This window comes from Monodon monoceros, unplaced genomic scaffold (genome assembly GCF_005190385.1).
Source record: "Monodon monoceros isolate NGI ecotype Baffin Bay Population unplaced genomic scaffold, NGI_Narwhal_1 Super_Scaffold_18, whole genome shotgun sequence".
NCBI lineage: Eukaryota > Metazoa > Chordata > Mammalia > Artiodactyla > Monodontidae > Monodon > Monodon monoceros.
This window is the reverse complement of record NW_021703774.1, coordinates 83,437,623-83,465,250: the sequence shown is the minus strand read 5'-3', so window position 1 is coordinate 83,465,250 and position 27,628 is coordinate 83,437,623. Positions and strand designations below refer to the sequence as shown.

At 36.1% G+C, this 27,628-nt stretch overlaps 1 protein-coding gene across 4 annotated transcripts in view; it reads left to right on the top strand.

Moving 5' to 3' along the window:
* The window catches only part of RAP1A (RAP1A, member of RAS oncogene family), a 73,679-nt gene that overhangs the window by 44,013 nt on the left and 2,038 nt on the right, over window positions 1-27,628 (top strand). For 3 of the 4 annotated variants that reach the window (XM_029227799.1, XM_029227801.1, XM_029227800.1), the window contains exons 2-7: window positions 7,663-7,746; window positions 11,004-11,072; window positions 13,085-13,141; window positions 15,868-16,008; window positions 17,466-17,609; window positions 22,603-22,718. In XM_029227799.1, the coding sequence (XP_029083632.1) occupies window positions 7,690-7,746; window positions 11,004-11,072; window positions 13,085-13,141; window positions 15,868-16,008; window positions 17,466-17,609; window positions 22,603-22,689 (555 nt within the window). In that variant the 5' untranslated portion in view covers window positions 7,663-7,689 and the 3' untranslated portion in view covers window positions 22,690-22,718. Of the gene's footprint in view, window positions 1-7,662; window positions 7,747-11,003; window positions 11,073-13,084; window positions 13,142-15,867; window positions 16,009-17,465; window positions 17,610-22,602; window positions 22,719-27,628 lie in introns of those variants that run through there. The other variant, XM_029227802.1, reaches the window with a different exon arrangement.

Below are 27,628 nucleotides of genomic sequence, written 5' to 3'. Positions count from 1 at the left end.
TAAAAGTTTTTTTTTTTTAAAGTTTTAGATACTTGTACCAAAAAGTGATGCCACAATACTGAAAATGATCTATAATTTAGTGTTTTCTTTTCTTTCTTTCTCTTTTAAAAAAATATTGTCACCAGCCCAGTAGTTCATATTCACACTGTTCTATTGATTTAAACAGTGTGCTTAGAGAAGATGTTGACTTATGGGGACAAGTGCCTTATTTTCTGGAGGAGCAGTAGAAATAGTAGTGGTAACCTCTGTGGATAGGCACTCTGAAGCACACCAGTACATAAGAAAGTCCTAGGCTGACAGACATCTGTGGGCCTGGAGAGCAGCTGGTACAGATTACAGCAAGCTCCAGGAAGGATTTTTTTTTTGCGGGGTGGAGGGTGGGGAGAAGGGAATGAAATTCATAGATTATCTGGCAGGTTTGGGTGGAAAATATGTCGGTAGACAATTCCAGAATAAACAAAAGTTATATGAAAAAGGAAATGTAATCTTAATATATTACTTTGCTATGTGTTATTTAAGAGAGCTAAAATTCTCATCTACCATAAGAGCAATATGTAAAACTAAAAACCAAGAGATAGTAGTATAAATATCTTATTTAGAAGTATGGAGAGCACTCAAAGAAAGAGCTAGAAGTTTGAAGTAGGTTAAGGGGATATAGTTACTGCTCTTTTTTGTTATAAGCCTTTTTGTAATGCCTGCTAGTAGTACTAATTAGCATATATTACTTTTAGTTTAATAGAGTGTAAGACCTAAAGCTTTTGGGTAGGAGACAGAATGATTACAGAATTGGAAACTATCATCTGAAAAATGAAATAGGACTGCTTATTGAAAAAGAAGATATGGCAGGTGGAATAACTGTCTTCAAATATTTGAAGGAGCGTAGACTGGAAGAGGAATTCTCTTTTTTCTGTTTGGCATTAGAAACAGAGACCCAGTAAGTGGCCACTACAAAGAAACAGCAATGTAAAGAACGTTCTAACAATTAGGTTATCCAGAAATGGAATGGACTGTTTTGTGAGCATAGAATTCAAAGGGTTAGATGACCATATCTGGAGATGTTTTTAGAGTGAATTACCACAAAAGAAACACTTACTATGGTTCAGGCATTCTGTTGTTAAATACTGACTTCAGTATTTTAAACAAGAAAAGACAAAACCAGCTATTCATATAACATGTTATAGGATTTGCTACATGTAAACTAAATGTATTATTTTCTAAGTTTGTCATCATAGTCTTCATAGAATAAGCTTTTATCATTTGTGGTTTGCAAATGATACCTTTCTTTCCTGTTTATTTTTCATATTCTGACTCTGGTTGAGTTGGTCAAGTTTTCTTTGCTCGTTTTTCCTCTAGTGATTTTTAAGTTATATGATTTAGTTGTTGACATTACATTTTTCACATGTTTAGATTTATATTTTTTTAATGTATAGAAAAAGAGAGATTCAGTATCTTTATCCTTTTCCCAAGAAGAGAAAACCTTTAACATGCCTTTCTTCCTGTCTCCTTCCAAACAAAAAGGTTGAGATAATCAGTTTTATTTCCAGATTTTTATACATATTTTACAGTGATAATTAGATACCTAACTATAATTTTTCCTGATTTATTTGCTTGGCATATTTCTTGTTCTTACACCTTTCTGTTTCTTGAATCATTTTCCTTTTTTGTGTTGGAGTACCAACTCCAGTAATTTTTTTTTAACATCTTTATTGGAGTATAATTGCTTTACAATGGTGTGTTAGTTTCTGCTGTATAACAAAGTGAATCAGCTATCCGTATACATATATCCCCATATCCCCTCCGTCTTGCATCTCCCTCCCTCCCACCCTCCCTATCCCAACCCTCTAAGTGGTCACAAAGCACCGAGCTGATCTCCCTGTGCTATGCGGCTGCTTCCCACTAACTGTCTATTTTACATTTGGCAGTGTGTATATGTCCATGCCACTCTCTCACTTCATCCCAGCTTACCCTTCCCCCTCCCCATATCCTCAAGTCCATTCTCTACATCTGCATCTTTATTCCTGCCCTGCCCCTAGGTTCTTCAGAACCATTTTTTTTTTATTCCACATATATGTGTTAGCATATGGTATTTGTTTTTCTAGTAATTTTTGATATGTATTTTTATTATCATTTAGTTCTAATTATTTACTTTCCATCTTGATTTCTTCTTTGACCCATGTATTATTTGGAATTATGTTGTTTAACTTACATTTTGAGATTATGTATATTTTTGTATTGGTTCCTAGTTTAATTGTATTGTAGTTAGAATGTACGCTTTGTATGATTTCAGTCCTTTGAAATTTGTTGAGACCTGATTTATGGCCCAGCATTGTCTGTTCTAGTAAATAATCCGTGTGCAATTTAGAAAAATGTGTAATTTGCAGTTGTTGGGTGTGGTGTTCTATATATGTCTACTGGAGTAAGTTGATTTGTTATTTGGTCAAATCTTTTACATATCCGTACTGATTTTTATCTTCCTTTTCTATCAGATACTGTTATGTTAAAATCTAATCATGATTATGTATTTGACTAGTTTTTCCTTTAGTTCTGTCAACTTCTGCTGTATGTATTTTGTCTTGTATTTTAATTTTAATTTTTCCTATTGAACATTTACTCGCGTAATTAGTGATATTTGGATTGTCCATTATTTTCAATTTGTCCATCTCTTCTTTGTTCCTTCCTTTTTTTCCTTTATTCCTTCTGTTTTTAGTTATCAAACCATTCAAAATGTAGTGACTTAAAACAACCCGTTGTTTCTTGAGTATGGAATTAGGGAGTGGCTCAGCTAGGTAGATCTGGCCTAAGGTCTCTCCTCTGGGTGTTGCAGTCAAATGGTGGCTGTCTGGGATCATCTTCTACACTCACAGGTCTGGGAGGACTCACAGCTGGGGTTCCTCCAGCAAATTTGTCCCATCTCTGTGGTCTCTCCAAAGTGGCAGCTTCAGGGCAGCCTTACAGCCTGGGCCCAAAGGCATGGCTGCAAAGAGAAAGATCCAGGAGGAAATTCTGGCACCCTTTCTAGCTTCAGAAGTCAGACAACACCACTTTTGCTGTATTTTATTAAATCTGCCCATATTCAAGGGGAGAGGAATATGTTTTTCTCTAGAAGTTTTTTAGGGTGAGATTTATCCTTCTTACCTCTTTCACACTTTCCATCTCCCCATCCTTTTGTTCTTCTCTGTTTGGGTGGGTTCAGTATATTGGTTCACTAACCTGCTTTTTTCAGCTATATCCATTTTTCTCTTCAGCCCATCTACTGAACTTTTTTTTGATGCTCATATTTTTATTTTCTAGGTTTCCAAAGTGTCTTTTACATAGATTTAATAACTTCACAGGTTTCTTTAAGGATATTACATTTATTTTATAGCATTTTATAGGCCCTCTTAACTCTGTTTTCTTTGGTTTTTGTTCTGTTTGTTGAATTTATTGCCTCTGTCAGGGTGTTTTCCTCAAATCTGTGATTAATTGTCTGCTCTTTTTGAGAATCCCTACTGGCCTCTTCTATTTACAGGAGCTTACCTTCTTTCATTTGGGAAGGGGTAGGAAGTGCTATTGGGCTGAGTATACCTGGTTTTAGAGTGTGAAGACTAATTTATAAACTTCATTTATAAGTACATTATGTCTGATCACTTTATCCCTATGTACATCCTCTCCCCAAAATACTAATCTTGAGAAGAATAAGAGGAAAAGGTATCAAGGAAGATATTCTCTCAATGAGATAATGTGATTTTATGTTACAAAAACAGTTGATGTTGCATTATGATGTACTATGAGGAACGTTGTTCTTTATTTTAGAAACTTAAGTCTTACCATCATTTCCATATTTATTCACCACCATCCCCACCCATCCCCAACATGTTGTGGTCAGTTGTCACATTTAAAATATTCACAGCTTCTGTAAATATTTAAATATAACCAACAGTATAACTGCTTGTTAAGCTTCAGTGTTCCTTAATGTAAAAAATTTTTTCTCCAAAATTTCTTGTCACAACTAAATTTCCTTTAATGAATTTTGTTTCATAGGTTCAGTTGTGCAGGAGAAACTATTTCATCTTTTAATTAGTTTAAATATTTAAAAACAGAAACAACAAAGTTGGGGTCTATTTGCATCACAAAGAAATCAAGTTGTTACTTTATGAAATTTAGAAGTAGTTTTGCTGAAGTTCGAAGAGTGAAAAAATGTTATAACTTAGACCATAGTGTTAGGGATTCAAGATTGACTTAAAATGTAAACATAGTGTAATGTTTATTCTTGTCCTCCTTATTTGTCAGGGAATCTTAACCAGAGTGAGAAATTTTCTGGTGCTGTGTTGGGAGTGCACGGCACAAGAGATTTCCATAAAAAGGCATGGGATTTGCTTGGAAGAACATAGTAGTTTTCTAACTTGGCAGTAATGAGTTAGAACTAACCCCCTTTAAAAAGAAAATATTAATCTACATTATTCCTCATTGGGTATTTGTATGTGTTTTCTTATCTGAGCTATATTATTCTTGTATCTGCATTTGTGCATATGTATATACATTTATAATCCGTGGTACTTGTTAGGTGTAAAGAAAATAATTTTCTATGCATACAGTATGTATGAAAAATGATTTTGGAAGTCGACTCTCTTACCCCTCGAGTTGAGTAACAGGGGACAAATATCTTGTTCTTACAGGGTACCCAAAATAATTTGGCAATCTCTGAGTGCTTTTCCCCAAATTCTATTGCCCTAGGAGGCAATTTGGGGAGCATAAATAAGCCTTACTATATTAGGATTCCCTCTCTAAAGGTACACATTTTTGGATGAGAGAGGTGATGAATTCATATCTTGTTAAAATGACAGCAATCCTCAGACTAAGAATCACTGGGGGCCTCGAAAGGGGGTTAAGGATATGGGGATCTGTCTGGTTGAAAGAACCTTGAACGTTATACTTCCAGTTCCCTTCCCTTTCTTGTGCTATTATTGTGATATATTTTACTTCTATGTATGTTGTAAACCCTGTGGTACATTGTTATTTTTGCTTTAAGAGGCCAAAAAAGTCTTGTAGATTTACTCTCACCATTTCTGGTACTTTTTATTTCTTTAGTAATGTCATTTCTTTTTCTTTTTCTTTTTTTAAATTAATTATTTATTTATTTATTTTTGGCTGCATTGGGTGTTTGTTGCTGCGCACGGGCTTTCTCTAGTTGTGGCATGCGGGGGCTACTCTTTGTTGTATACTGACTTCTCATTGTGGTGGCTTCTCTTGTGTGGAGCACAGGCTCTAGGCACGCGGGCTTCAGTAGTTGTGGCACACAGGCTCAGTAGTTGTGGTGCACGGGCTTAGTTGCTCCGCGGCATGTGGGGTCTTCCCGGACCAGAGCTCGAACCCATGTCCCCTGCATAGGCAGGTGGATTCTTAACCGCTGTGCCACCAGGGAAGCCCCAATTGTCATTTCTTTATGTAGATCCACATTTCCATCTGTTATCATTTTCTTCCACCTGAAGAATTTTTTTTGCTTTTTTTTAAGTGCAGGTTGGTGAACTTATTTCTTCTCCCAGCTTTTCTTTCTTTTTTTGGATCTGAAAAAAAAAATTATTTCACTTTCATTTTTGAAGGATACATTCATTGTATTTAGCATTCTAGGTTGACCATATTTTTCTTTAAGCATTTGGAAGATGTATTTTCTTCTGTCTTGCATAGCTTCTCGAGAAAGTCTATATATTTTCTTAACTTTGTTCCTCTGTGGCTAAACTTTTTCCTTTAGCTTCTTGTAAGATTTTCTCTCTTTGACAGTTTTTCAGGAATTTGATTATTGTGCCTTGTGCTTTTCTTTGTATTTATACTAAGGAGAGGGCTCATTGAGTTTCTTGGATCTGTGGATTTATAGTTTTTATCAAATTTTGAAAGTATTTTATTATTCAACCCCACCCCCACCCCATTCCAGTTACACACATATACTTGATAGCTGTGGTTTTCCTCTTTCTTCTTTTATTTTTCTTCTTCCTTTTCTTTTCTCTCTCCCTCTCCTTCCATCTCCCCACTCTTTACCCTCCTCATCAACTTTTTTCTATCTTCATCTCAGTTCCTCTGAAATTTCCTTCTGCAGTATTTAATATAATGTTAATCTCATCTGGTTATATTTCCATTTCAGATACTGTTATTGAACACTAGAAGTTCATTTTGGTTCTTTTATGTCTACCGTTTCTCTCCTCATATTTTCATTAAATCCTTGAGCATATTTATCATAGCAGTTTTAGAGTCCTCATTGGCTAATTCCATTATCTCACTTCTGGGTCTGTTTCAGTTGACTCATTCCACCCTAGTTTCAGGTCATATTTTCTTTCTTTCTTATGTGTCTATTAATTTTTATTGGATGCTGTGGACATTGAAAATTTTATATTGTTGAATGGTGGAATTTTTTTTTCTTTAAAAAAATCTTGGACTTGTTCTGACAGGCAGTTGTTATCTATGGATTGACTCAATCCTTTTGAGGCTTATTTTTAGGCCTTTTTAGGAAGTATGTAGAGTATTTTTTACTCTAGGGTTTGTTTACTCCTGTACTAAGTATGAATATTCTGGGGTTTCAAGTGAATTGCCTATTTTTCAACAAAGAAGACTCTTCTGGTCAGAATGTCAATATTTCCCAGCACTCTGGGAATTGCTCAGCTTACAGATTCCTATTTATTCTTTGCCTTACCTCATGGAGTTTCATCCTGCATGCCTGGCTTAGTGTTTGGCCGCAGACTCAGGTGGACCCCTGTGCAGATTTCTGGAGTTTTCTGTGCATAACTCCCACTTCTCTGGTAACTTCTCTGCTTGAGTTTTTTCTCCCTGCATCACAATCTGAAAAGTACCTCTAGGCAGAAAGCCAGGGCAGGTGTAGGTCTCGCTTCATTTCCTTCCCACCTCTCAGAGATCACAGTGCTATACTGCTTATTGTCCAACCATGTCTTGCAAACAGTTGTTTCATATATTTTGTTTGGTGTTTTAGCTGTTTATTGTGGGATGGAAAGTTCATTCCTATTTACACCATCATGGTCATTGGCAATTCTTTTGTATCTTTTTAAGATAATCATGGAGATAAAAAATAAAGTTTATATTTATTCCCCCCCCCCCCGTCCCAGCAATTTGGGCCTTATGAAATAAACCAGCAGTACCTACCTACAGAGTTTCAAAAATTTCATCTACATTTTCCCATTTGTATCATAATAATATTTGAGGTAACAGTTTATGTGGTTCACCAATAATACAATAATGAACAAAACAGTATAGAATTACATATGATATTTTAAGCAAATAAAATAGCATTTTCATTATATTCAGGCTCATGAGTGAACTTTTCAAAAAAGTATGTAAGTTTAAGTGATAGCTTCGTAAAGAGTTGGGCTCGTGATTGTAGCTATAACTACTAGTTTTAATCATCTTATTTTCTGACCAAATACGAAGTAACATGAACAGGCTAATGATTGATGACTAGTCAAAGATAATCTGTAATGAACTAAAATGCCTGGCAGTGGTCCTATAAATTTATATTAAAATATTCATGGTTTTGTTGTATAGCCTCTGTCTTCCTCTTGATAGTTTTAAGGGAAAAAACAAACAAAAAACAAAATGTCATGTTATTTCATGTAACAGTTGTACATTCTTAGGCTATTCTTAGCATGTTTATTAATCTTTGATTTTTTTTTTTCCCCTCAGATTGTCAGTATTTAAAAAGACCACATCATGCGTGAGTACAAGCTAGTGGTCCTTGGTTCAGGAGGCGTGGGGAAGTCTGCTCTGGTAAGTTAGCCACCTAACTATAATTAATTAATATAATACAAGAAGAACGGTGATATTTTCTTGCTTTACAACTTCTAGTCGCTCAAGAGAAAAGGTGGCAGTATGTTTTATATGCCTAATATCTGGCCTACCAGGGTACAAGGACTCATTCAGTAACCATGGATGTGTAGTTTTGTAATGGTGACTCATTCATTCTTTCATTTATCAAATATTTATTGGCTACCTATTTTATGTTAAGCACTAGTGTTTGTGATTCAAAGAGGAATAAAAATTGTTTTCATTGTTAAGGAACTTACATTCTAGTGTGGGAGACTGATTATTACAAGTACCAGTGGAGTAAATCCTACCCTACCCCCATCCCAGACTTAAGTGGAATAAAGGTCATTGTTTTGTACACATGCTGTATTTATTTAGGAAGTGTTCGTTGAGCTTCTATAACGTCAGACTCTAAAGTTACAACAGTGAACAAAAACAGTCACAGTCTCCCTCACAGAGCTTACATTATAGTGGAGGAGATGTAATAGATACACAATTAATCAAAGAACTACTTGATTATAATTGTGAGAGAGATACTTTTAAAGAAAAGTATATATTGTTAAGAGACCTCTATGACAAGGGAACCTAAATTAGCATTTGAACAACTGAGAAGGGTCACAGTTGCTGGGATAGGAGTGAACCGGGAAGAAAGTAGAGGGAAATGAGGTGAGAGATAAGCAGGGGCCAGATCATGACTTGAAGACCATGTAAGAACTTGGAATTTATTCCTAATGACAATGAGAAGCTGTTGAAGGTAGGGTTTTTGGAGGGTGGTGGTGGTGACAGAATTGGATATATGTTTTAAAGAGAGCACTTTGTTCTATCAAGAGTAATTTAGAAGACAGGCAGAGAAGATGTGGGAAAAAAGTTGGGAGTTAATGCAATACACCACATTGTTGTTTGTGGAAGCTTATATTAGCAGTGAAGAAGAGAAAAGTAGATGTTTTGAGAGTTAAATAGGAGGTAGAATTGACAATTAACTTAGTGCTAGATTGATATGGGGACTAGGAGAGAAGGAGCTGTCGAGGGTGACTCCCAAATTTCACAGTCAAGCTACTGATTTTATGAATGGACCATTAAAGAAGTAGAAGGAAAGCACTGGAGAATGAGCAGATTTGAGAGTGAAAATCAAGAGTCATATCAAATGTCATGTGCTTGTGAGATGTTCAAGTAAATACATCAAATAAACATCACATCCTCAAGACAATAGCTTAAAAGAGAGACTTGTGGTATGATTTGGGTTGCCATGAATATATCTATGGTATTTATTTTATGGGAATTATGTTACTGTTAGGAGTGTAATTTAGTACCTCTGTGGTGAATGTTTGCGAGTATCTGTTATTTTATTATTTTTTTAATTTTTTAAAATTTTTTACATCTTTATTAAAGTATAATTGCTTTACAATGGTGTGTCAGTTTCTGCTTTATAACAAAGTGAATCAGTTATACATATACATATGTCCCCATATCTCCTCCCTCTTGGTATCCGTTATTTTAAATGCATGTAACTTTCAATTCAGCAAGTCCCTTTCTGGAAATGTATCCCACACATAAGTTCACATATACAAAATGACATGGTCAAGGATGTCTATTACAACATTCTTTACAGTGGCAAGAGTTTGGAAACAACCTAAATGTCTACCAGTAGGGGCTAAATAAGTTTTTAATATGTATTTTGAGTAGAATCCTATAAACCATTAAAAAGAATGCAGCAGCTCTGTATATACTGATAATTAATGATATCTAAGCTGTATTACTTAGGAGGAAAAAGATACTAAGCAGTGTAGAGTACCATATGTGTTTTATAAGAAAGGAAGAATGAGGGGGGAGATATTATAAAAGAACAGAGGCTATTTTTGCAAGGTTCAATAAGCTGCAGATAACATATCAATTACTTCCTTGGGAGTGGAATTGGAAAAGATGGTAAATAGAATTAGTTACCATTACATATGTTTTTGTGTCTTTTGCATTTTGTCCTACGTCCATGAATTACCTTTTTAAAATAAATAAATTAATTTAAAATCCATAGGAATTAATGAGGTTGTCTAGGGAGAGACTAGAGAGAGAAGAGTACTCAGGACTGGGCTCTGAGTACCTCTCAGCATTTAAAGAGTAGGTAGGATTGGAGGATCCAGCATAGAAGAATGTATCTTGTACTTGAATGTAAATAATGTACCTTTACTTGACTGCTCAGAAGTCATAGCATAGTAGCTGGATGTGATAAAAGCAGCTACAGTAAGGTGATGATGCCATAACCATCCTGGGGTGGGTTGAAGAGTAAATGAGAGCTGAGGAAATGGAACCACCATTATAGATAGCTGAAGAAGTTTACTATATTCAAATTAATCTATTTAATTCAAGCTAAAATAGTGTATAAAATATTCCTCTGGCTAATTGAAGTGTGAATGACCTCAGTCCACATTCTTACCCTTGCTTTTAGGCAGTGATGTACCAGACCCTGTTCTAAAGCTATCTAGGAAATATTTCACAACCATCTTCTGTACTTCTTTTCATTTACTGAATGGTAAAATACCTAGTTTCCCATCTTTGCTTATAGAAATTTTAGAGATAAAAGTAGATAATCTGAAAAAGATGAGTAGGTAATGTTTTCCTATGCAAAGAGTAAGGCTTTGGAATCAGGAAGGCATATGTTTGAATCTCAGCTGGCAAATCAGAAAAATAACTACTTCTGGGGTGAATATGAAATTTGAATGTGATTATAAATTTAATAAACTCAATAAATTTTAATTCCCTCTTCTGTTTTCCCCCACAATTAGAAAGACTGTTCAAGACTTTTTAAAATTTACAACCTTTTGTCTCTCTCCTTTGAGGGTATGAGATAAAACTTGCTATAGATACATAGAGGGGTAATAGGAGTTTAAATACTGATAAATTTTCACGTTTTAGTAAATTAGAATCCATGTCCTTATTTGTATCCTGGTAGTATTTTAAAACTTAATATAGTAATTATTTAACAGTGTAATGTCAGCAGCAGCACTGATGACAGTTTTTAACATGACCACCTCCTTTCATAAGTGTACTCTTAATTATGAATGTATCCTTATATTGAAAAATAATGACACTTCACATTTGCATGTTTACACAGAGTTTTCATATAATTACATTTAACCTTTACCACTTTGCGAAGTTAAGTAACATTTAAGAGGGGCTGATTTTTCTTTTAAGTCCTTAACTTTTGTCTGCTTTTTTTAAATTTCTAGACAGTTCAATTTGTTCAGGGAATTTTTGTTGAAAAATATGACCCAACGATAGAAGATTCCTACAGAAAGGTAAAATATGAAACTTGTATACACATGCTTACAAGTAGTTTCTTATGACGTTAAAACTTGATCCATGGAATTGCTTTTTTGAAAATAGTTTTGAGAAATGATACAGATGTTCTGTATTTGTTTTTAAAAGTTTCACCAAGACAAAATACTTTTCGTGGAACACTGCTTATTAGCTATAGAGAGCTCCATGTTCTGTTACTGATCAGTAATCTGTTCTTTAATGTACACATTTTCCTGGTGGGAATTCTTTTAATGTAGAAAAATTGCATATAAATAGGTATATTTTTGATTACTCTTTTTGTGAACTAAAATTAAGAACACTTTATGCTTGAAGTTATACAGTAACTGAAAGTTATTTTTGTTTAGTTGTATAATAACTTAAAAAATATTTCTCCTTTAAACTGTAAAAAGTTAAAGAGTTGGATTCTGTAACACCAGAACACCAAGAGTAAAATTGCTAACTGTGGACTTTGCATGATAATGGTGTGTTGATACAGGAAGGTTCATTGATTCTCACAAGTGTACCGCTCTGATGCAGGATGCTGATAGTGGGGGAAGCTAGCAGGGAGCAGGAAAAGGGTGTATGGGAACTCTGTACTTTCTGCTCAGTGTTGCTGTGAACCAAAAGCTGCTTTCTAAAAAATAAAGCTTATTTAAAAGGAAAAAAAATTTTAATAGTTGGTCTTGACAAAAAATACTATTTTATTTAACTATAAGACTAGCTAGAATTGTGGAGAATTTTCATGATTTTATTTCCCAAGTATGTTATGGGGGGGAAGAGACAGTGTTGTAAGAAAGCCTAGTAACCAACGATATACCCCACTGCCCCCCAAAAAGATTAACTTGCCTTTCAACAAATAAGAAAGGGTTGCTTTGGTAGATGTTTTAGAATTTACCTTTAAATAGTGCTATAACTTTTGCTGAATTAAGTTCATCAAGCCTACTGGCAGAGCAGTTTCATTATCTGTAAATTGGAAACAAAATTGTGATATATATTGAGAAACTACAGACCTGACTCATTGTTCATTGAACATGCCCATTCACAGATTGTGCAGGTTGTTATCATATTTGTCCCGTAAGTGGTAGATAGTGAGTTTGTAGATCCACCTGTGGTGCTCCTCATCAATTCCTGATCTGACAGAGAAGCAGAGTTTAAAATAGTCCTTAGGTTAATACGTTTATTTTTAGAAGACCATGTTGCATTACTGAAATTTCCCCCAAATAAGTTGCTGGTTAAAGCTTTAACTACAAACGGAGATCTGTACCTTGAATGCTGAAGCACTTTTCTTAATCCCTTCTTTATTAAACATTTTCCTCACAGCTAATAGTTGATACTTTCTTTAGGACAACCTTCTCTTCTATAAAGCCCTGGGAAAGTAGAATTCAGTATATGAAATTTCACCTTATACACACAGCTTTTCCAAAGAAGTACCTTTTTTTAAAGTCTTGAGAACTCTATAGGTTCAGTGTTATTGTGTTCCCTTTATCTCTTAAGAATTTCCTTTGTATTAAATTTGGGCATATTTTAGTAAAACTTTGACAACTTGAATCTGGTAAGTTGGCAAAGTTTTCTTTACCCCCCAGATATTGGCTGTTTTGAGCTGCTTTTGTGCTTTGTTTTGAAGATAATATAAATATACATACTTTATACATTTTTTTTCCCTGTTAGAACTATACCTGTTTGTTGCAGCTTTTCCTTAAGTTGCAGAATATGACCATTGGCTTCTAATAATAACAGCAATCATTACTCAGAGTTTATAGTGGTCAGAAAAATATCCAAACTCAGGATTAGCAGTCCTAGCTTCTGTATTATTAATAGAATGTGTTTGAGACCTCCTGTTCTTTACTGTAGTACCAACTTGGTCTCCACCAATACAGCAAACTGCTAGAGAAAGGCTTTGTAGTTGTTAATAGGGACTTTGAGTGAAGAGGTGGGAGGAAAACAGACTGACATTTTGATGTTACTTTTTCATCCCCCTCCACCCCCCACCCCCCTGCCCTGACCCTAACAGCAAGTTGAAGTAGACTGCCAACAGTGTATGCTCGAAATCCTGGATACAGCAGGAACAGTAAGGATGTTTTCTCTTTTTTTTTGGTGGGGGTGGGGTGGGTGGACAGATTTTCATTTGTGAACAGTGTATGGTCACCTGAATGATTTCTGTGAGTAAAAGCATTTGTTCTGATTAAGAACGTTAAGTCTCTAAACGTAGGGCTTCCTAAATTTTCTTATGTGTGTGAAACTATCTATGATGTACTTAATGCCCACATATCACTATTAAATTGTATGTTGCGCTCACCTACAGAATCTGTGTGTTGAGTTTCTTTTCCCTGTATTGAGGTAAGGATTATGCTCTTAGTGCTTTAAACGAACAAACAAAAGGAAAGTATTTTAAATACAGAATTTTAGTTAAAATAGGTATTTCTCTGGGTTTAAATAAGACTGACTCTTGACACCATGGTCATTCATTTATTTAAAAAACTTTTTTTGCTTTTTATTAGCATTTTAACATCTCAAGGGACTGGTGACAGATACGTGTGTTCTGACAAAAATCCTTAGGATTATTTTGAGCCTCATTTTTCACATGCTTAAATGAGTATAATGACGTTTAGTACATTATAGGGTGCTTATAATGATCAAATGAGATAGTGATTATAAATCACTTGGCACAAAATGTCTTTTATATAGTATGAGCTCTGTGTATTTGCTTTTATTTTCATTGTCTTCATTTGTCCTCACCTTTTTAATTGTTTAATTAATTAATGATGGTTTTATTCTGCCACAATTATACTACCACAAAAAATGCACACATTAAATGATTTTCTTTTCTTTTTTTTTCTCCATATACGTAGACTTTACCTATTAGGCAATTCCTAGCTTTAAAATGGATGGTATTCTTAAATGTTTTAAGTTGTTTTAAAATTCAGCACAAATATTCCCACTATAATTTTATAAATGGTAAGAAAGCTTCAGATCAAAAAAAAACTTAAGCAGACTGGAGCAATTAGAGTACAAATTATACCATATTTTTCTATTCTTTTGTGGGAAAATGGATCTTGATTCCAACAGGAAGCTTTGGATCACTGGAACGCCTTCTTTCTTATATCAGCTGAATTGAGACCTCCCCCTCTTGCCACTTCGTCCAACCCCCAAATTTTGTAGCTTCTGAATCAGCAATAATTCTCCTTTGTTCCCAAAGACCCCAACAGTTAAAAAAAAAAAAAACTTTCTATTTCTTCCTTTCACAGCCTCCACAAGTGTGAGGGCATTGTTTCTTCCTCCTCTTGTCCAAATTAAAATTTTCCCCTTCTGCAGAGATCTTCGGCTTGTGCTCTCAAATATCTTGTATTTCTACCATCCTAGCACTCAGCATGCTGTGTTGTAATTTTCTGTTTACTTCTCTGTCCCCAGTGCCTTGCATAACGTCTGGAAAGTAGTTGATGCTCTTTGATCTTGTTCTAGATCACTCCTTACTCCTTGAGGATTTTTGCTTACTTTCTCCAACACTGCTTTAGTCCGAATTCTTGGTGATTTTAGTATCCAAATAGAATCTTTACGGGTAATATAGATGATCCAGTAGCTTGGCCTCTCAGTTCCTTGACCTCCACCCTGCTTCAGTCATTCATGCCCGTGTTCTTTACCCTAGACTATATGATTACCAGTAACACAATACCATCTTAAATCTCATTTTCAAGTGCCCTACTCTCTACTAACCATCTCTTGTTTCTCCATCTCACTTCCTTTCATACCTTTCAACCTGACTGTAATCTGCAGTCTGTTAAATCTAACATCTTTGATTATCTATCATATCCTCAACCCCCTCTTTATACAGCTTCAAGTCCATGGTCTGTCATTCATAATCAATCCCTCGGATATATCCTCAACCTTCTTGACTTTTCAGCAACCTTTGACTCAGTAGATCATTATCCTTATCTGTAAAAATTTTATTCATTTGACTTCTAGGAAACAACACTTGCTTGCTTTTCCCCCTGTATGATTCGTTACTCCTAAGTCTCCTTTCCTGATTTGTCTTCATTTCCCCAACCTCTTAATGTTGGAGGGCCTCAGGGTTCAGTACTTGGACTTCTCTTTTCCAAAAACCACTACCTTGGACATCATCTTTTGTAGCACCAAAATAATTAAAATCTGTATATAAAAAGGAACTATATGCAGTTTTTCTAAATCACACAGAAACAAATTAAAGTGGTTAAGATTTCCGTTCTAATTCTGTAGTTGTTTCTAGTCATGTACGTAGGGGACAGGAACATTCATGTCAAATTTTCCAGAAACCGTGTATCACGTCTTATGTTTCCTGTCATGATAACATGTAATAAAGAATTCAGGGCTTCCCTGGTGGCGCAGTGGTTACGAATCTGCCTGCCAGTGCAGGGGACACAGGTTTGAGCCCTGGTCCAGGAAGATCCCACATGCCGCGGAGCAACTAAGCCAGTGCACTACAACCACTGAGCCTGCTTTCTGGAGCCCGCGAGCCACAACTACTGAGCCTGCGTACTGCAGCTACTGAAGCCCGTGTGCCTAGAGCCCGTGCTCCGCAACAAGAGAAGCCACCGCAATAAGAAGCCCACGCACCACAACAAAGAGTAGCCCCCGCTCACCGCAACAAGAGAAAGCCCGCGTGCAGCAACGAAGACCCAATGCAGCCAAAAAATATTTATATATACATACATACATACATTAAAAAAAAAATTCAGTAGCTCACTTGTGATTATTCTGATTTAAATTGTTTCAATATACATTTAAGAAGTCATATTTATAATTGCATATTTTTTATTATAGGAGCAATTTACAGCGATGAGAGATTTGTATATGAAGAATGGCCAAGGGTTTGCACTAGTATATTCTATTACAGCTCAGTCCACATTTAATGACTTACAAGACCTGAGGGAACAGATTTTACGGGTTAAGGACACAGAAGATGTAAGTATTTCTCTCTATATATAGCATACTGCCATCTCTCTGTGGCCAAATAATAAGTGTCCATTTTCTCTATCAGTAGAGGATTTAGAGGGTATTTACCATGCGCCTAAGAGCCCTGGTGACCAAAAACGTTTTTAAGCTTTCTAAATTTACCTACAGATAATACGCTGAGATGATTAGAAAAGAAGGACACGTATGTAAAGTTCTTCTTTCTCTACTGCACTTATGACCTACATGGTGCTATGTGGGTCATAAGTGGAGTGGAGAAAGAAGAATCAAAGAGTACTTGGTAGAAGAAGGGGGACTCCAGTTGGGCTTGGAAAGTTGGTAGTTATGTCAGAAACAGTGTTCAGAGAACATTATTAAGAACCGTAATGCTGTGTTCCTATCTCTAAAATTCTGTTGGTACAGTTTTTACTTAGTTATTTCCTTTTAATTATGTTAAAGATCTTAATTAACTTACATTTTTATATATTTTTTTGTTTTTGTTTTAGAATTCTTATTTTAATGTTAATTTTTTATTGAAAATATACTGTTTTAGAATTCTTGTCTTATTTGATGAATAGCATCCTTGTTGTTTTGCCTTTTTGCAAAGATTAAATGTATATTTTACGTTTGTCTCAGTTTTGAGCTACAGAAAGTTCCTTTTTCAAAAGTTGTATAAATTAGGATATAAAATTTCATTTGTACCTTCTTTTCTGTTTTTGTGTGTTCTCTCTCATTATTAATGGGAACATAGGCACCTGCTTAAGACCTCAACTTTGGGTAATACTGTAGGCGGGAGGAATTTGCACCATATGACTCATGACCAACCATAACCTAATGAATAGTTCTCTTTCTTCCCATGACTAATTCATCTAAGAGAGTTCTCTTTTCATAGGCAATTACATGCAAATCACTGAATTCTGGTAATGTTAATCTCTTTATCCCATGTAATAAACTAAAGATTGAGTTGTAGATGAAGACATAGCTACTCAGTGGCTGTATTTCTATTCTTTTCCTTAATATCTCACCTAAGCTAGTCTTCAGATCTAGATGTCAGTTGTAGAAGTAAAACTTATTAACGTGTTGGTCTTGCCGCTGCTATTGGCATTTTTTGGTCCTGTGAAATGAGGCACTTAAAACACACCAAGACAATGAGTATTGCAGGAGGTTCCTTTTCCTTCAGATTTTTCTACTTGGAATTCAGCCATTAGCATTAGTCCACCTGAGCATTTTGGGATTATAGTCTTAAAATAAGTTAGCAGATCAGTGTTGTAGAATCTTGTCCATATTTTTTCTGTCTCTTCCCCCTCCATTTTCCCCCCAATGCACGTACGTACACCTTTTTTTAAGCACTTGATGAAGATTATACTCCTAACTAAGACATTTCAGTTGGTGGCTGGTAGTTGCTTACTTATAAAAGGCTGAGTAACAAGTATGTTAGGGCTTATTATATGATTTTTTCCTTCTCGCAGGTTCCAATGATTTTGGTTGGTAATAAATGTGACCTGGAAGATGAGCGAGTAGTTGGCAAAGAACAGGGTCAGAATTTAGCAAGACAGTGGTGTAACTGTGCCTTTTTAGAATCTTCTGCAAAGTCGAAGATCAACGTTAATGAGGTAAACTACAGCTGCTAGGCAGCACAAATAAGTGCCTTTTTAGTTTCCTTTCTTTCAAGTTAACAGCCAAAAACATTTTTTTAAAAAGAAAAAGTGGTGTTCTTTTAAGTAGTCTTTTTATCTATCAATTTATGGAAAACACTAAGTAATTCCTAGAAACCATATTCCTTCTCTTATATGAAATCACTTTGTTGGCTGTGATGAGGACACTTATATTTACCTTGTTGGCAAAGAGGTGGTTTAAGTTAAAGAATATGTTTTTTAAAGTCCTGCTAAGCCTCTAAATGATAAGCCAGAAAGTGGTGTGTGAAAATTGTCACATCACCCTTGTATTATAACAATTACCTATACAGATGTGTGTAAAAAGGTTGTAAAGTCAAGTAGAAAAATAAAAAAATAGAAGTAGTTACTGTAATGAACTTATATTGTACAGAAAGATATCATGGAATTTGGTGTTTTGAGTCCTGCTTCCCTTTGGTGCATGACTCAAAGGGAAGAATCTGTGTGAGTGTGGATGGATACAGAACTATAATTCACTCGGTCTTTTAGGCCTGATACAGCAGGTTGCACAAGGCTTTTTTTGTCCGTGACTTAACTACTCCACTATCCTGAGAACATAGCTGGGGACAGGAATGCTTAACAAGTAAGCTTGCCTGCCTGGATGTAAAGGGCCAATAGTTTACCGGATCCCTAAAAGATTAGTGCAATCCCCAACTGCGACCACTACATCCAAACAAAATCTTAAGAGTTTCCTTTGCTTTTTGTTAATTTTAACATAAGCCTTTTTTTTTTTTTCTTAAAAAAAAAAAAAAAGCAGAATAGGCTTCTTTCCTTTCCCAGTAGTACAAAAGTCTTCATTTGCCAGTGTGCTTGCCATTTGTAGCATCACAGGTAATCAGTCAGAGTTCAGCACACTTACAACATAGATGAGAGTTAAGACTGGTTTAGGTTATCAGAGTCCTCTGGTGTGTTTTTGCTTATAATTCCTCTCTGGCCTTTGGTTCTTTTGGTCACTTTTCCTTCACTGATATTATGGTTGTAGACTATTATTTGACTTTTTAAATGACCAAATTACTTTAAACGTGTGGCACGAAGAAAATTTAAGGTTGTGGGACTTCACTGGTGGCGAGGTGGTTAAGAATCCGCCGGCCAATGCAGGGGACACGGGTTCGAGCCCCAGTCCGGGAAGATCCCACATGCCGCGGAGCAGCTGAGCCCACGCGCCCACGCCCTAGAGCCCGTGCTCCACAGCAAAGAGAAGCCACCGCAATGAGAAGCCCGCGCACCACAATGAAGACCCAACGCAGCCATAAATAAATAAATAAGTTTTACAAATAATAAGTCAAAGCTTGTCTTTCAGGTAAAACCAGTTTTAATAAATACATAAAAATAAGAAATTCATAAATTTTATTTATTCAGCAAATATTCATTGTGTTCTTATGTTCCACTGTGTTAGGCACCAGGGTAACAGTCATTTAGACAGACACTATTCTTGCCCTCAAGAAGTTTACATCCTAATGGGGAACAAGTCCTGCTGAGATCTTCAACAACAGTTATTTGTAATTCACTGCCAAGTAAATGAAAGGAAGTATGAAATGCTTCCAGTTTCAACTTTCTCTGTTGTGGAATTACAGTTTCATAGATGTTATCCTGAAAAACACGGCTGATCATAAAATGTTGATTTTTGGTTTAGTCTCCCCCACACCACCACCAAAAAAGAAAAGAGAGAGAACTTTAAGGTAAAACACATAAACACATGAGGTAAAACGATGAGCTTGGCTAGGGGAGTAGTAGTGCACGGTCACCATCTGCAGGATGATTGGCCTTAGAGATATAGTTCCTGCTGTCCTGTGATCACCCTCACTGGTACCCGACCACCAAGTTCATAGGGCTCGGCTGAGGTTGAGTTGGGCCAGGGTCCAGTGAGCACAGTGGACCGGAGGTATTCCTTACCTTTCACGCATTACCTGTTTGTGGGAACTTACATGCTACTAGATCTCCCTCCTCTGGGTTTCAGTTTCCCATGCAGCAGAGGTACTTTTTCACAGTAGCCTCGTTGAAATCAACCATTGACATGAAGGTTTATAAAACAAAAATAGAAAAAAAATACAACAAAATGAAATACATTAGCTACTTAAGGTTCTTTACTCTTTTGGAAAAGATACAAACTTTATGCTAGAAATTCTTGAGAGTGTAATAATTTCTTTCTTTTAATATTTCTCTCTTGATAGCCTAATAATCCAACTATGGAGTTTTGGGGGTAGTTAATAGTTCCTCAGACAGCTAATGCCTTGAAAATATGTGTGTGATTTCTGAGTGCCTGAAGATAGAGAGATCATACTTTCACATGATTGAACTCTTGGACTCAAGTTTGAAATCATACAGGGACATCCTGCTTAACTAAATTGCCCTCTAATTCTCTACTATCTATATCAGAGAATATATAATTTTTTTAAAAAAACTCTTGGGACTTCGCTGGAGGTCCAGTGGGTAAGACTCCATTCTCCCAATGCAGGGGGCCCAGGTTTGATTCCTGGTCGGGGAACTAGATCCCGCATGCACGCCGCAAGTAAGAAGTCCGCATGCCTCAACTTAAAAAAAAGGTCCCACATGCTGCAACGAAGATCCCACGTGCCATAGCTAAGACACGGCACAGCCAAAATAAATAAGTAAAAATAAATATTTTTTTAAAAAACTCATCATTTTTGTTGTGTTTTGAAAGTAGTACATAGTTGTATCAGAATCACATCAGTCTTAATCAAGAATTAATTGTTCTTTGCTGATGCTGGAATAATAATTGGAATCAAAACATCCCAATTAAGGAATGATAGAGGGATTGAGAAATTATTCTGTGTTCCCTTTAGATTTTTCTGTAGTTCAGAAGGATGAGGAAGAACCTAGACCGAGGGCTTTCACCATATCTAACCCAATAACTATAGTTCGAACTTGCCCTCATCACTGCTGCTGTGAGGTAGGCACCGTTTGCCAAGGAAATCCTTAAGGGTAATACCACAAAACCAGTTACCATTTTGTTTAGTACCAGAAACCCATGGCTACCATGAAGAAACATGCTGTTTTGATTAATTTACTATTTTAGTTTATCCTTTTGTTATTTTTCACTTATAGATTATGCACTGAGGCTGGGGAACTAATGAGATTTTGTTTATGGCTTATGAACATTAAGTTCTTGAAGGGCTTTGGAGCTGTGAAACAGAAACTACCATTTTGTTCATAAACTCTTATGTTTTCAACTTTCTTCAAAATAAGATAATAGAATTAAATGGTTGAAAGAAAATGGGAGAGTGTGTAGGATGGACCAGAAAGAAAAGAATATAAATGAATCAATAGCTTTGGGATAAATCTGTTTATCCCAAAGGGGGGTAAATGAAGGGGTCCCCCCTTCAACAGTTAATTTAGGCTTGTAATCTTAGGACCATTATTTTTTAAATTGAAGTATAGTTTGCTGTACAATGTTATATGTTATAGGTGTACAGTGTAGTGATTCATAATTTTTAAAGGTTTTAACTCCATTTATAGTTATTATAAAATATTGGCTATATTCCCCATGTTGTACAATATATCGTTGTAGCTTATTTTATACCTAATAGTTTGTACCTCTTAACCCCTACCCCTATATTGCCCCTCCCCTCTTCCTCTCCCCACTGGTAACCACTAGTTTGTTCTCTGTATCTGTGAGTCTGCTTCTTTTTTATTATATTCACTAGTTTGTTGTATTTTTTAGATTGCACATATAAATGATATCACACAGTATTTGTCTTTGACTTATTTCACTTAGCATAATGCCTTCTAAGTCCATCCATGTTGCTGCAAATGGCAAAATTTCTTTCTTTATAGCAGAGTAGTATTCCATTGTATATATACACCACATCTTCTTTATTCATTCATCTGTTGATGGACAGTTCCATATCTTGGCAGTTGCAAATAATGCTGCTATGAACATTGGGGTGCATGTATCTTTTTAAAAAATATTTATTTATTTACTTCTTTACTTACTTACTTTGGCTGCGCCAGGTCTTAGTTATGGCACTAGGGATCTTTTTTTTTAGTTGCGTCATGCGGACCTCTTAGTTGCAGCATGCATGTGGGATCTAGTTCCTGACTAGGGATCGAACTCGGGCCCCCTGAATTGGGAGCATGGAGTGTTACCCACTGGACCACCAGGGAAGTCCCATGGGGTGCATGTATCTTTTCAAATTAGTGTTTTTGGGTTTTTTTGGATATATACCCAGGAGTGGAATTGCTGGGTCATATGGTAGCTCTATTTTTCGTTTTCTTGAGAAACCTCCATACTGTTTCCCACAGTGGCTGCACCAATTTACATTCCCACCAACAGTGTAGGAGGGTTCCCTTTTCTTCACATCTTCATCAACATTTGTTATTTGTGTTCTTTTTGATAATTGCCATTCTAACAGGTGTGAGGTGATACCTCATTGTGGTTTTGATTTGCATTTCCCTGATGATGAGCGATGTTGAGCATCTTTTTATGTGCCTGTTGGCCATCTGCATTTCTTCTTTGGAAAAATGTACATTTGGCAAAATATTACTAACTGGTGAATATGGGTGAAGAAAATACATAAGTTCTTGGTACCTGCAACTTTTCTGTAAGTTTGAACTTTTTAAAAAATAAAGCAAGTATAAAGATATAAGTGAAGCATTAACTATTCTCTTAATAATTAGGTTTTTGAAGCATCAAAGATTCCACTTCACTATCTTGTTTTTTTAACTACTAATTCTTTTTACTAATTTGTTATTGAATATCTCTAAAAGCAAGTGTATTTCCCTCATTGTAAGTACGTAAGTTGTGCTTTACCCTGACTGAAAATCAACTGAGGCTTCTTAGAAACCTGCTGTTAAAACAAAGCAGCAAAATAGAGATCCAAGAGCAGAATAGTATTTCACAGAATCAAGATTGTTTTGTGGAACAAGGTCTCAAATATTGGTTAAATAAGTACTTTTTCTTGTTTTTATTTAGATATTTTATGACCTGGTCAGACAGATAAATAGAAAAACACCAGTGGAAAAGAAGAAGCCTAAAAAGAAATCATGTCTGCTGCTTTAGACCCACAATAAGCAGCAGCTCTGAGCCAGGTAAGATGCTAAAAGCAGAGCAGATACCTTTCTCATCCTCTTATTTGGGGCTTTCCCCAACATTAACCACTTCCCATTTCACCTCTTAGGGTATTTCCAGGCTTCTGTAATTTGTAAATGTTTTATATAATTTATAGATATGTTCATCTACTGGATAATTTGTCTTTTTCTCCATGAGATTCTAAGCTGTCTGAGGGAGGGCAAGGATCATGTCTTGTTTTACTCACCAGTACATCCCCAGTACCTGGTACAGAATGGGTGTTCAAACAATAGTGGTTCAATGAATAGAAAGCCTTCCAAGGTCACACCGAAGTTCAAGCTGAATTGAAGTGGAACAGTGGTTTATCTGAAAATAAATTTTTTTTTTGATGAAATATTTCAAAGTGAGCACACATATATATCAGTAATAGTCATTCCTCCTCAGATGTAATCCCAGCCCTGATTCCTGACACAATGGATTAGTTTTGCCTCTCTTTGAACTTAACAGAAACAAAAACACTTAATGTGTTATTTTATGTGTGGCTTCTTTCACTCAGAAATGTTTTTGAGAATAATCCTTGTTGCATACAGCAGTAGTTTATTTTTATTGTATGACTATACTAGCAATATATTTATGTATTCTGCTGTTGATGGACATTTGGGTTCTTTCCAGGAACAAGTATGGTGCCTGTGCACTTTTTATTTTTTCTTTTTTTTTGAGATGGTCATATGGTTTTTATTCTTCAATTTGTTAATATGGTGTATCACATTGATTTATTTGCATATATTGAAGAATCCTTGCATCCCTGGGATAAATCCCACTTGATCCTGGTGTATGATCCTTTTAATGTGCTGTTGGATTCTGTTTGCTAGTATTTTGTTGAGGATTTTTGCATCTATATTCATCAGTGATATTGGTCTGTAATTTTCTCTTTTTGTAGTATCTTTGTCTGGTTTTGGTATCAGGGTGATGGTGGCCTCATAGAATGAGTTTGGGAGTGTGCCTTCCTCTGCAATGTTTTGGGAGAGTTTGAGAAGGATGGGTGTTAGCTCTTCTTTAAATGTTTGATAGAATTCACCTGTGAAGCCACCTGGTCCTGAGCTTTTGTTTGTTGGATTTTTTTTTTTTTTTTTTTTTTGCACGGTTCGCGGGCCTCTTACTGTTGTGGCTTCTCCCATTGCGGAACACAGGCTCCGGATGCGCAGGCTCAGCAGCCATGGCTCACGGGCCTAGCCGCTCCATGGCATGTGGGATCTTCCCGGACCGGGGCACGAACCCGTGTCCCCTGCATCGGCAGGCGGACTCTCAACCACTGCGCCACCAGGGAAGCCCTTGTTGGAATATTTTTAATCACAGTTTCAATTTCACTACTTGTGATTGGTCTGTTCATATTTTCTATTGCTTTCTAAGAATTTGTCCATTTCTTCCAGGTTGTCCATTTTATTGGCATAGAGTTGCTTGTAGTAAGTAGTCCCTTAAGATGCTTTGTATTTCTGTGGTGTCTGTTGTAACTTCTTTTTCATTTCTAATTTTATTGACTTGAGTCCTCTCCCTCTTTTTCTTGATGAGTCTGGCTAATGGCTTATCAATTTTGTTTATCTTCTCAGAGAACCAGCTTTTAGTTTTATTGATCTTTGCTATTTTTTTCTTTGTTTCTATTTCATTTATTTCTGCTCTGAATCTTTATGATTTCTTTCCTTCTGCTAACTTTGGGTTCTGTTTGTTCTTGTTTCTCTAGTTCCTTTAGATGTAAGGTTAGATAGGTGTAAGGTAAGATTGTTTATTTGAGACTCCTCTTGTTTCTTGAGGTAGGCTTGTATAGCTATAAACTTCCCTCTTAGAATTGCTTTTGCTGCATCCCATAGGTTTTGGATCGTCGTATTTTCATTATCATTTGTTTCTAGGTATTTTTTGATTTCCTCTTTGATTTCTTCAGTGAACTCTTGGTTATTTAGTAATGTATTGTTTAGCCTCCGTGTGTTTGTATTTTTTACGTTTTTTTCCCTGTAATTGATTTCTAACCTCATAGTGTTGTGGTCAGAAAAGATGCTTGATATGATTTCAGTTTTCTTAAATTTACTGAGGCTTGATTTTGTGAGCCAAGATGTGATCTACCCTGGAGAATGTTCCATGCACACTTGAGAAGAAAGTGTAATCTGCTGTTTTGGGATGGAATGTCCTATAAATATCAATTAAATCTCTATGGTCTGTTGTGTCATTTAAAGCTTCTGTTTCCTTATTAATTTTCTGTTTGAATGATCTGTCCATTGGTGTAAGTGAGGTGTTAAAGTCCCCCACTATTATTGTGTTACTGTCAATTTCCTCTTTTATAGCTGTTAGCAGTTGCCTTATGTATTGAGGTGCTCTATGTTGGGTGCATATATATTTATAATTGTTATAGATTCTTCTTAGACTGATCCCTTGATCATTATGTAGTGTCCTTCCTTGTCTCTTGGAACATTCTTTATTTTAAAGTCTATTTTATCTGATAATGAGTGTTGCTACTCCAGCTTTCTTTTGATTTCCATTTGCATGGAATATCTTTTTCCATCCCCTCACTTTCAGTCCCTAGGTCTGAAGTGGGTCTCTTGTAGACAGCATATATATGGGTCTTGTTTTTGTATCTATTCAGCAAGCTTGTGTCTTTTGGCTGGAGCGTTTAATCCATTCACATTTAAGGTAATTATCAATATGTATGTTCCTATGACCATTTTCTTAATTGTTTTGGGTTTGTTTTTGTAGGTCCTTTTCTTCTCTTGTGTTTCCCACTTACAGAAGTTCCTTTAGCATTTGTTGTAGAGCTGGTTTGGTGGTGCTGAATTCTCTTAGCTTTTGCTTGTCTGTAAAGCTTTTGATTTCTCTGTCGAATTTGAATGAGATCCTTGCCGGGTAGAGTAATCTTGGTTGTAGGTTCTTCCCTTTCATCACTTTAAGTATATCATGCCACTCCCTTCTGGCTTGTAGAGTTTCTGCTGAGAAATCAGCTGTGAACTTTATGGGAGTTCCCTTGTATGTTATTTGTCATTTTTCCCCTGCTGCTTTCAATAATTTTTCTTTGTCTTTAATTTTTGACAATTTGATTACTGTGTGTCTCGGCATGTTTCTCCTTGGGTTTATCCTGTATGGGAGTCGCTGTGCTTTCTGGACTTGGTTGGCTATTTCCTTTCCCATGTTAGGGAAGTTTTTGACTATTATCTCTTCAAATATTTTCTCGGGTCTTTTCTCTCTCTCTTCTCTTTCTGGGACCCCTCCCTATAAAGCGAATGTTGTTGCGTTTAATGTTGTCCCAGAGGCCTCTTAGGCTGTCTTCATTTCTTTTCATTCTTTTTTCTTTATTCTGTTCCACAGCAGTGAATTCCACCATTCTGTCTTCCAGGCACTTACCGTTCTTCTGCCTCAGTTATTGATTCCTTCTAGTGTAGTTTTCATTTCAGTTATTGTATTGTTCGTCTCTGTTTGTTTGTTCTTTAATCCTTCTAGGTCTTTGTTAAACATTTCTTGCATCTTCTCGATCTTTGCCTCCATTCTTTTGCCGAGGTCCTGGATCATCTTCACTATCATTATTCTGAATTCTTTTTCTGGAAGGTTGCCTATCTCCACTTCATTTAGTTGTTTTTCTGGGGTTTTATCTTGTTCCTTCATCCGGTACATAGCCCTCTGCCTATTCATCCTGTCTACCTTTCTGTGAATGTGGTTTTTGTTCCACAGGCTTCAGGGTTGTAGTTCTTCTTGCTTCTGCTGTCTGCCCTGTGGTAGATGAAGCTGTCCTGTGCACTTTCTTGTACAAGTCTTTATGTACATGTGCATGCATTTCTGTTTGGTGTGTGTGTGTGTGTGTGTGTGTGTGTGTGTGTGTGTGTGTATGAATGAAATGGCCAGACTCTACACTATATATGTGGTAGCTTTGGTGGATACTGCTAAGAAATTTTTCCAAGTAGTTGTACCAGTTTACACACCTACTAGCAGTTTACGAGTTCCACATCCTCCCCAAATTTGGTATTGTCAGTCTTTGTAACTTGAGACATTCTGCTGGATGTGTGTTGGTATGTCAGTGTAGTTTTAGAAGTCATTTCCTCCCAGGTGTGGGTTGACTTCTTTCAAATGTTTCTTCTGTAGGTCTGTAGGTAGTAGTCAACTTTAAGTACCACTTAAGTTTTCATTAAGTGAACCCATTGGAGAGAAATTAGTGGCTGCATTGAAGCTGCCTATCACGTAAGCAGCCAGGCCATGTAGGACCATTTGTTTTCCTTTAATTATATATTTAAATCCCCTGAACAGTTTTTACTTATGTTCATCAACTCTGTAAACATTACCATAAAAGAATACTTTCATGGAGTGGATTTATGATGTAATTTGATGCTAATTATGGGACTGTTACTAAACTGGGTCCGCTTAGAGGAAAGTTGGTTGTGCTAAAACTCTTGTAAGTCTCTTGGGTCTGTTTAGTAGATTACATCTTCTGGAGCATCAAATTAACTAATATGTGCTTCCTTAGAGATATGAATGAAACTCTCTTAGGGGAAACAACTGAGTAATTGTACCCCTTTTTGAAATGAAGTAGAGGGAAAATAGAAAGGAGTAAAGGTCACAGATTGCCTCTGGATAGTGAGATTTTGGAAAAACAGCTTCTGGCCAAATGCTTGCTTAGGCTTTTAGTGAAATCTTGAGTCAGTAACTATAAATCATCAGCTCCTTGAAGGTGATTATTGTTAAAGTTGATAGTATTTGTGTTTCTTTAGGTAAGGGTACAAAGGTAGAAAAAAATGAGAACTCCAGTTCCTGTTCTGAAATGTATTTAACTCTTCTACAGTTAGTTGTCTGGCTTTTTTTTTTTTTTTTTTTTTTTTTTTTTTGGCTGGTTTTGTTTTTTTTTTCTGTGCATGGGCTTTCTCTACTTGCGGCGAGTGGGGGCTACTCTTCATTGCGGTGT